General features: G+C 37.8%; 1 protein-coding gene across 1 annotated transcript; it reads left to right on the top strand.

The window, feature by feature from the left end:
• The first annotated feature begins 1,334 nt into the window (after nt 1-1,334).
• On the top strand, nt 1,335-9,541 carry LOC134623790 (butyrophilin subfamily 2 member A2-like). The gene is made up of 5 exons (XM_065470194.1): nt 1,335-1,350; nt 1,708-2,049; nt 2,181-2,468; nt 2,964-3,172; nt 9,488-9,541. Exons 1-5 carry the CDS (start codon nt 1,335-1,337, stop codon nt 9,539-9,541), a joined length of 909 nt encoding a protein of 302 aa, XP_065326266.1.
• Nucleotides 9,542-11,076: the final 1,535 nt, after the last annotated feature.

An 11,076-nucleotide genomic window follows, 5' to 3' on the forward strand; every position in this document is an offset into this window, starting at 1 on the left:
TTCTTTACATACATACAATAGTATTTTATCATCTAAAAAATATAGCCAGAGTCCGCCCTATTCTCTCTCGGGCCAACACGGAGATGTTGATGCATGCTTTTATTACCAGTCGCATTGATTACTGTAATGCCCTGCTCTCTGGTCTTCCCAAAAAGAACATTTCACCTTTACAACTTTTACAAAACTCTGCAGCTCGTGTGCTGACGAAGACCAGAGGGCGGGCCCACATTACACCGGTTTTAGAATCGCTGCACTGGCTCCCCGTGTGTTTCAGGATTGATTTTAAAGTTCTTTTATTGGTTTTTAAATGTCTTAATGGTCTTGGGCCTTCTTATCTTTCAGATCTGCTTTTACCATATGAACCCTCGCAGACCCTGAGGTCCTCTGGTACTGGCCTTTTGATTGTTCCTAAAGTCAGGACACATACTCACGGAGAGGCAGCTTTTCAGTGGTATGGTCCTCGACTGTGGAACAGCCTGCCGGAGGAGCTCAGGGCCGCAGAGAACATACATGTTTTTAAGAACAGGCTCAAGACCCACCTTTTTAATTTAGCTTTCACCTAACGTTTATTTATTTTATACTTATTTATTCTATCCTGTTATTCTATTTATATTATTAATTTAGGTTTTACCTAATATTTACTGATTTTATTCTTATTCATTTTTTATCTTCTTACTCTATTTATATTTATATTGTATCCCATTCTTATTTATTTTATCTTTTTATCCTGTTTATATTCTTATTAGGTCATATCTCCAGTGTTTCCTTGGAGGGGGCTCTCTGCACCGGGGCTGTGATCGACCGTGGCTGCTGGGGCTCTGTCGGTCTTCTCAGCCTGGCTGGGGGGCTTCTTTGCCTCCCTCCTGCTGTGTGCCCAGCCTGGAGGCTGCGGTCTGTGACCGGCTCCCGGTGCAGACAGCTCCCTGTGATAGTGTTTCCACACCTGGCTCATGTGTGCCCAGCCCAATTTTACTCTTTAAGTGTGTGTGTGTGTGTGTGTGTGTGGGGGGGGGGGGGGGGGGGGGTGTATGTATCCATGATCGTTTATGTTAATGAGAGTGTGGGGAGTGAATTGGAGGGCGGGGTGGGGTGGGCTGCTTTTAACCATGTAAAGCACTTTGTGCTACATTTATGTATGAAAAGTGCTTTATAAATAAAGATTGATTGATTGTTATTATGCATTAAAGAGGTTTAATATCGGATCGCAGCAAATTAATCGATCTAGCAGTAGTTCTTATATATTCACAAGACAGCACGGTCTGAACACAGCTTTTTTTTTTTTTTCTTTTTTTTTACATTTTATTTATTATTTATTCATTCCTTCACAGAACATCATGGTGCTAAAGCGAAGTAAGAGGCAGCCTACATCAAGTCTCACATGTTTCATTTTTCATCAGTCTCCTGTTCTGCTTCTCCTAACATGCTGCTGTGAAGGTAACTTTGGGAAAATAAAACAAAATAAACAGACTTGATTAAAGACTGCATCTTTTTTAGAGTGTGGTAGATTCATATTTTCAGAGTAATGGGTGATTTTAACTGTCACTGATAGCATAACATGGTATGCTGATTGGCATTTAAGTGACTGTACACTTACAGGGGATTTGAAAAAAGCCTACAATTGTTGTGTTCAGCTGTTACATATAAATAAAGATTTTATAAAATAAGTTTGGATAAGTAAGGGTCTCATTGCAGGAATCATCTTTGCAGGTCAGATTCAGGTCATTGGTCCATCGCAGGCAGTAAGTGTGATGGTGGGTGATGACATTATTTTGCCATGCCATCTGAAACCGGCTTCAGATGCTTCTGCTATGACCTTTGAGTGGGCAAGACCTGACCTTAAACCCAGATTTGTCCATGTGTGGCATGAAGGTCAAGACCTTCATGTTAATCAGCATTCATCTTTCAAAGGACGGACATCAGTAGACATTGCTAAACTAAAGCTTGGAGATATTTCACTGAAACTCTCCAAAGTAAAACACTCAGACAGAGGAATATACAGATGTTACTTTCCAGATTTGGATAAAGAGACTACTGTCCAGCTTGTTGTTGGTAAGCAAAAGTTATTTTTGTGCCTTTTTTATATGTGTTTATTCAGAAGTGTTTTAATAGCCATTAGTACAACATGCTTGGGGTGATAATTATTACTCTGTTCTTCGATTGATGCTCATTTCGCTCATCAGGGAGTGTTTCCCAGGCAGTTGTAAGGTTAGCTGGGATTGACCAATCCATAAGTGGAGTGGTGTTACAGTGTGAGTCTGCAGGCTGGTATCCAGAGCCTGAGCTGCTGTGGTTGGACGGTGAGGGAAACCTCCTCTCTGCTGGACCTACAGAGACCCTCAGAGGTCCTGATGACCTCTATACTGTCAGCAGCAGAGTGACTGTGGAGAAGAGACACAGCAACAACATCACCTGCAGAGTCCAACAGAGGAACACCAACCAGAGCAGAGAGACACACATACATGTTCCAGGTACAAAATAATTTTATTTGGGTATGCTTCTATATTTGTATATATTCATAAGTCTAACCTTTTCTCATATTTCAGATGATTTTTTTGGGACTCCATGTAGCTCTGCAGCTTGCATTGCCATCAGCTTGACTGCTTGTGTCATGAGTGTCCTTGTACTCATCTTTGCTGTGTGGAAAAAGAAACACAGTAAGTTAAGTCATCAATGTATTAGTTTTAATCTTCTTGGATTTGTGAAATTCACAGTGTAACTCTTCATATGTCTGTTAATAGGTTTTGTTAAAGTAGTAATAAAAATACTGATGGGTTTTTCCCAGTTTTTTGAAAATATTTTTGTCATTGAAACACATTTGAATTAAAATGTATTATTTAAATATCCTCCTGATATTTAATATTAAGTCACATTTAAGTTGTTCTTGTGTGTCCTGTTAAACTTTCAAGCATCAGTGCATCAAACACATTAGCTGTGAATCGTCCTGTTTGTCTGTTTGATAACAGAAACCACTATGACCCAACAACAAGAGAACTTGGATCACACAGATAATCAAAAAATGAAGGATGACATGACCAAACTTACCAAGGATTTACAGAAGAAGAAGGGAGAGCTTAAAAACATGGTGGGGACACTGATGTTACACAAGAAAGAACTGAAAGAGGAAAAAGATCAATTTCAACTGCAATTAATGAAAATGGAGGAAGTGGTGGAGGTCAGTGAAATGGAGCTCCACTCAATGGCGCAAGATAAAGGTTCCTCCAGTGCACCATCTTTAAATCTAAAAAAAAAAGTCTTAGAATGCAAATGGAGCGTGAATGAAACAGTGACTGCATCTGAGAAACTGGTACTAAGCATAGAGAAACTGTTACAATATATAGAAAATGTGGCCAGCCCTAATTTACCGAGTACAGACTCAGAACATAGTTTTTGTGAAGACAGTAGACTGATATCAGAGGAAGAAAAAAAAGAGTAAAGTGATCACATTTCGCAGGAATTAAGAAATACACATGCACTAGAAGGTTGGTCTTAAATTTGCTTCTGGTTAAAGCAAATGTGTATCCTTAACACTCAGTAAATGCTTTAATGTTAGAGTTCCTTTGTTTATTTGCAAATTACCACATTTAGAATTTGTGTGGTGAAGTAGTGTAAAGTGATGCATTTCAATATATGTCAACATAAATTTTGATGCTGTGGAAATTTAGTGCCTAAATAAAAGAAATCTGCTGGAGTTGTCTTTTGAGAGTTTTATTTGTACAAGAAGGAATTTAGTCCACACAGAGCACACAGCAGTGCAGTAAGGAAATCACTGGAGGAGAAGAAACAGACCCTACTTATACAGGGTCCCACCGTAGTTGAGTACCCTAAGAAAAAAAAAAGGACACTCAATTAGGGAGTTTCTGCACACCTCCAGTTCTACATGCAGCGGTCAAGGGATTAAGCATAACACAGGCATAAGAAAAAGACAACTGTATCTTTAGTATATAACAAAATGATCTTCAATAATCTAAAATGAATCATAGCCATAAAAAAAAAGAAATAACATGCAAGCCACACTTATGATGTCATAGCGGCTGAGATGGACTCTGAAGTCAGATACTAGCAGCGAGAGGCAGTTTAAATGTTTTATTTAAACTAGGAGCTCTGCAAAGGGTGGGAAGGATCTTAACTGAGTTTGAGGTGAACTGCTAAATTGATGTTTGTGAAATTGGGAGATGGAAAAGTCTTGCATGGAAATGATACATTTTAGGCCAAAGGTTTGCTCTGAGCGAGAAGAAGGTTGACAGTAAAACTAGTGGAGAGCTTGCAGGCAGGTGAGTTTTCCAAGCAAGTCACTCCACACTGTTTTCTGACAAGATAAAATGTCTTGTAAAAGCTTGGCGGTGCTGAAGTTCAATGTGGTGAATGAATCACAGGAAACAATGAGCCAGTCAGGAAATGTAACACCTAAAGCAGATGGAATAAATGCATTAATTAAACAAAGTCATTAAATGCATCACCCATATTTTACCTTGATCATATGCAGGGGCGGATCTAGAAGGGTGGCATGGGGTGGCAAGTGCCACCCTAAAATGATCCCTTGCCACCCCAAGTGCCACCCCAGTTTTGCATATAACAGTGTTGTTTATTAAAATAAGATAGCATTAACAGTTTGAGTGTAGTTACAGTCAACAGTGAATATAAATGCTAAAACTGAATATATTGCATAGTGTTCCTTCCCTCCACCATTAACAAATGGTTCAGCCCATAGCAGGACCGGCTTTTTCCTTGTTTTCAGTAGCAAGCGATGCTTATGATTGTGCCACAGCACATTTTGAACAACACCATGGGAATTTCGGATTTTACACAGGTGGTTGGATGTTACACTCTGGAAATGGAAGGAAGGTGAGTGATATTAACCCTCTGTGGTCCACAGACACGCTGCACCTCCAAATCACATGACTGATTTAAGCTGACATAGCAACAAGCTGCAGCCACACTGAAGTCTCAGCCCACATTGAAAGTTCGGACTTCAAAGTTTTTAAATTTTAATTACAGGCCAGTAAATCCAGATTTATGATAATATATATAAGCCACGCTTTTTTCTAAATACTGTCGTCACGTTTGTGTGTGTGTGTGTTTTAAGCGTTTTGTAAGGACAGCGCGAAAACAGTAAAGAAAGGGAAAAAAAAGCCACCTCTTTCCTATTGGTGGAAAAATGTACCATGTCAACCAATTAAAAAAAAAGTCAACACGTGGGATTTGGATGTTTAGGAAGAGGGAGGAGTTTGGGGAGTGACGGTAACAGCAGCGAGACAGAGCGAGAGAGTGAGACAGAGCGAGAGAGAGAGAGAGAGAGTTTTTAGATGTGGGAGATTTGTGACGTTTAGTGTGGAGTGTATGCTTAGTGTGTTGTGTTGTCTTGTGTAGCTGTTCTGTTGTGTAGTCGTTTTGTTTTGTGTGTCAGTGAGGGCACTAATGAATGTCACTAAGGCACATTGCAGTGTAAACACTGTCACTAAGTAGAAAACCAGTGGAGTGATACACCTCCTGTTGTCAGGCCTGCAGGTTTATCCCTGTGCTACTCTCCTCTGTCTTTTGGTGGACAAACTTTTATTTTACTGGCACACATCATTTGTGGGGCATCTTATTGCGACACCTGATTGTTCTCTCATTTTAGTTTTAGTAATATTTTTAAACGGTTGCATAAAATGGAAAAAAAAACAGCAGGTGTATTGGCTGCATTTTTAGATAAATAGTTATATATGTTTACAAAATGTACATTTTATATTTGCATTTCAAATTATAAAAATTTACTCAACATGTCTGTGTGGTTTTTTTTTTTACAGTAAAAAATACTACTAGGATTTTAAGTTCTTTGTGTGATTTCAGATCAGTAATACTAATGCAGTATGTCAGTGAAAAAAAAAAAACTAAATTCAGTTGAGCTGAAAAGAATGATACCAAACAAGGCAAGGGGAAAAATAAAATGAAACAATTTGAGGGTGAAATACAAACGTAAACTCAAAAGGAGTCAAAAATGGCTGTTGTATTTCAGACCTCAGAGGGTTAATCCAACAAATCATGAAAAATTAGGTTTAAATTTTTGTTCATGACAGTGCAGATTTCTGACATTTTGTGTAATTTAAGCTGTAACACTGTGATTGTTTTCTAACAAAAAACTGTGAAACTTAAGTTAGACTTGTGTTTGTAAATGAACCGCCCCATGTTGTGTAGCTTTCTGGATTTTATACTTATTGGGCTACATATTGATTTATTATACAGGCTATACAGTACATAAGATCAAAACTCACATGTTTTATGTAACTAAAGTGTGTAATTATGTGGGCTACAGACAATAATTAAGTTATAGACTATATGAACTATATGTATGCTTACTGCATTTGAATTATTTTAACCATATGTAACCACCTGCATATGTGTTTGAAAAAAAAAAAAAGAGGCTTCAATTTTGCCACCCCATTTGATTTCTTTGCCACCCTCATGCCACCCTAAGAAAATTTCTCTAGATCCGCCCCTGATCATATGAATAAAACGGTGACCTAACTAGAAAAAAACGTTACTCCATAAAATGATCTAACACTAATGACATAACTTTATTTATCTCGAGGGGCAATTTAGAGTATGTATCATATGTATCAAACACTAGGGGGCAACACAGAGTCATAAATAGTCATTGGTCCTGGGTCATTTGATCAAGTGTTTCTATGTTTCTGAACTTTTTACTGTTTATTTAAATATTCTATGTTGATTCATGGTTTAATATGTACTTCATGTACTCTTATGTGTATTTGGTCTAGCCTTCAGTTCTTAGTTTGTTTGTATATATTGTCTAAGTCTCCCTTTGTCCATTGTCAGACTATCTGTTTCCTTTTGTATTCTTTTCTTTTTGTTATGTTGTACTTTCATCAGTTATTTAATCAGCTAAACATTTAGCTTTTTGTTCTCTGCAGTCTGCCTGTGCCTGTCTGCTTTTGGGTCCAGTTTACAATTTATGACCTGCATTTCCTGCAGATCCCAACAACTCGGGGCTTGAAAATTTGAAAGAAAAAGATTATTGGAAATGGCTTATTATGCAATGATCAAACCCAAGTGTAGATGCAGATGTTTGTAAGTTGTGGTCGCCATACTTCTATTACTTCTACCTATTAGCTATAATGCTAGAATTTGTAGAATATTTCATAACTCACAATTGTGTGAGTCAGGTGCACCAGTGGTTCATTGGACTAAAAAGCTAGAGTTAGACACTCCTCCTGATTTTTCCTTCTACTTGGGTGTACTGAGCAGTGCAATCAGCTGAAAGACCACAAGTTTGCAAGGTCCAGTCAGTACTATATTGCGCATTTTTCCCAACCACATCCAAACAGTTTACAACATAACAGGTTACTAACTGAGCATCACATGACAAACATAACAATGTTTCTTACTGAAGCACAATTGAAGCACACCTACTAGTACTACGAGTAAATCTGAAATTCTTGTTACTTGGGTCATGTTCAGTTAAGAAAGAAACTCACACAACCTCATGTGCTGCATCTCTGGAAGGGGAAGGAGGGGAAGAATAGCTTTTCCTCCGTTTTATTTATTTTTCAAACAAGTATCATACTGCCTTTCAAACACTGTACCATTTAAGTTTCATTTTCATTCTAAATGGTAAAAATATAAATGCTTAATAAATGCTTAACTGAACTGTCAGAACAGAAATGGAAAATTTTAGTTTCAGTTCATGTGTCAGTTAACTTGAATTGAACTTAATTTGAGTGTGGTTTATAGAAATACACAGAGCTGCATTAGTGAGGCTGTTTTTAATAGATGTCAGTGGTTTAATATGTTAATGGGAACATAAAACAGCAGTGTGCTGTAATGTTGGTTACTAACCACAGTGAATGTGTTTAAAAAGAAGCAGCATCTGTGTTTATTTGAACACCATCTTCAGACGTGGTAACAGACCGAGCAGGTAACACAAGGTGGTTTAACTGACACCAACAACGTGACTAAGACAGAGACCAATATAGAGACAGTGGGTGGGGGGATGTAGTGAATGTATATTTGCATGTGTAATAATAGGCAGAATGTGCTCTTTGCCACTGAAACATACATTCATTATGGTAGTTTTAGATAGAAGAACTAATTGTTTGAGTCCGAGGAAATTAGAGTATTACTTTATTTGTGTTAGAACTTCAATATCCTTGGCTATCCAACTGGTTTCTGTACTTTCTGTATTTCCTGAAATTATGCTCCATAGGAAATAAACTTAAGCAAATTTAACTTCAGTCCACTCCAACTCCAGTCCACTGAAGCATTCCTACGGCTTCAGTGTTGTCCAACAACACCAAACACTGACTGCTAAAAAACAGTTTCCATATTTTTCGGGGTATAAGGAGCACTTAAAATCCTTTAATCCGGTGCACCTTATGTATGAATTCTGGTCACGCTTACTGACCTCGAACCAATTTTATGTGGGACACGGTGCTGAAAAATCTGTCAAAAAATGTTTTAGTACGACTTTGGTAAGCTACGAGCTGCACTGCTTCATGGATTGTCATAGCATTACGACTGCCGTAGTCAGGAGCCTCACGGAGTAATCTGGGTCCAAAACTTCGTCCGCTTCAGGTCCCAAAGTCAAACGAACACTGCAGCATCCCTGAGAGTTAAAAACTGTCTAAATTAAGACGTACAGCTCTTCTATCACTTCCAACAGAAATGAAGACAGAAAACTAAATGGCAGTGACGTTTGTAGGGTTACTGAAGTTGGCCTAGCTGGTATATAATGATGTGCTACGTGATTGCTAGCGTCACAGCTATGTTATCATAACATAAACACAGTGAAGCTGGAGGATTAATGCGAACTTTTTTCCACTCGATAAAAGTTCACATGAGGGTTCCTGATGGTTAGGGACAAATAAAATTGAGGTCGTGATGCTGTGAATGGACCAAACTTCAGTCAGGAGAACAACTGGATAATCCATCCACAATACGAGGTTAGTCATTAATATACTGCAACAACATGGGAATAGAGCAGCTGTGAGAGAATTCAACATTAATGAATCAATGGTACATAAGTGGAGGAAGCAAGAAGAATGAATTGAGTAAAGTTTTACTTATCTGACTGTTTTGTTTTACTTATAATCCGGTGCACCTTATGGTCTGAAAAATATGGTATTTTGTTATTTTTTGTTCATTTATTGTTGTTGTTTTATAAATTACACATTGCAGAAAAACAAAAAAGCTGAAAGTCTAAAAAAATACAAAAGACAATCCAAATTTTAAAACACACACAGGAGAATGTAGATGTTCCATTTCAGAGAAAAAAAAAATAAAACACTTTAAAAAAGGAATCTGTGCTAATAGCATAATAACTGTTAATGTTTAATAGTCTAGCAAAGGAAAGTCCAGCAAATAAAAAATGTATGGGCCTCAGTCAGTCAGTCAATAAGTAGGGTGCGGTTAATTGATGTTTCTAAATTCCCCACAGGTGTGAACGTTAGTACGAATGGTTGTCTGACTCTATGTGTTAACCATGTGACAGACCGGCGACCTGTCCAAGGTGTACCCCACCTCCCGGCCTATGACACTGAGATAGGCTCCAGCCTCTGTGACCCTATAATGGATAAGCAGAATAGGATGGACGGATGCACAATCCTCAATTCACTGAAGAATAGATGACAGTCTTGATGTGTTCTCCGGATACTTCCAGTTCTGTTTTGGAAACAAATTTAAAATCTGTTTTTTTCTCTATACATTTTCTCTATAAATTTCTCATCTGTGTTAAGTAATCAGTTTATATAAAGCTCGATAGATTACTAACAGGCTTTATAAGTGTATATGTGTGTATATACACACGCATACATATATGCATACAAAGCAGTACTTGTGGTTGCGATCAATGGCAATTCAGTTGTTTCCATCTAACAAGATAATACAAAACTTTGAAAGAGCTTTCTCACATGCTATCATTTATGTACGTTAATTCTTAAAAACCCTGACAAAATATCAATGACTCTTAAAGGTTACCTTTCTCTACCACGGCATATGACACTTGTGTGTACTCCTCTTGCAAGACTGAAATGTTAAAAAATAAAAAAAGAGGGTGGGGTTGTTATGAGGATATAATGTGAAGTTTTTAACATGCTTTTAATGGACGCAGTATGTATTGTATTATAATTATGCATTGTAGTGTTTCTGGTGCATCTAATCATTAAACTACAATTAAAACATATTTGTCATCATTAAATTGTTAAATGGTTATGATATAGAAATACTTTAAATAATACTGTTCACTTAATGTCACCATTTCTAAAAAATTGTATGCATTTGTTTCATTTTTCTGTTGCTATGTATTTTCTCTGTGTCAGGGACACTTGACAAATGAAAAATCTGAAAAAAATCACATAAGCAGGATGTGAGCTTAGGAATGTGAGTTACGAGGGCTCAAAATAACTGATTAAATGTGATTCACAAAGTGCCAGATTTTGACCCGCCACAATGTACTTGATATTGAAAGCATGAAAAATAAATTGTTTATGGCTTCATTATATACAGTGTCTGGGAAGTATTCACAGCACTTCACTTGTACCACATTTTGTCATGTTACAACCTTAGAGAATCTGATACATATATATATATATATATATATATATATATACATATACATATATATATATATATATATATATATACATATATATATATATATCCCCTGTGTGCAGTCTATCCTTCAAACTAGGCTCCTCTGCCTGGGAGATTGAGGGTCCTATGTAGTATCTTAGCTGTTCCTAGGGCTGCACTCTTCTGGACAGAGATCTCCGATGTTGTTCCTGGGATCTGCTGGAGCCACTCACCCAACTTCAGGGTCACTGCACCTTTTTACCTAGTGTACAGATTCAGGGTGCTGGATTTGGGGTGAAACCCTCCATGCATGGTCAGGAGCTTCCTTGTCTTGATGTCAGTGGCTTCCATCTCCTCCTTTGGCTAGTTTATTATCCCAGCAGGGTACCTAATCACTGACAGGGTATAGGTGTTGATAGCCCAGATCTTGTTCTTCCCATTCAGCTGACTCCTCTGGACTTCCTGACCCTCTGCAGATATTTGGTGGTTGCGGGTTTCCCAGCAGTCTCT

Source organism: Pelmatolapia mariae, linkage group LG3_W (genome assembly GCF_036321145.2).
Source record: "Pelmatolapia mariae isolate MD_Pm_ZW linkage group LG3_W, Pm_UMD_F_2, whole genome shotgun sequence".
In the NCBI taxonomy this organism is placed as follows: domain Eukaryota; kingdom Metazoa; phylum Chordata; class Actinopteri; order Cichliformes; family Cichlidae; genus Pelmatolapia; species Pelmatolapia mariae.

Coding starts and splice junctions, on each gene's coding strand:
- LOC134623790 (XM_065470194.1), top strand. Junction 2,469..2,963: donor GACACACATACATGTTCCAG/GTACAAAATAAT, acceptor GTTTGATAACAG/AAACCACTATGACCCAACAA. Junction 3,173..9,487: donor AAATGGAGGAAGTGGTGGAG/GTCAGTGAAATG, acceptor ACCATGTGACAG/ACCGGCGACCTGTCCAAGGT.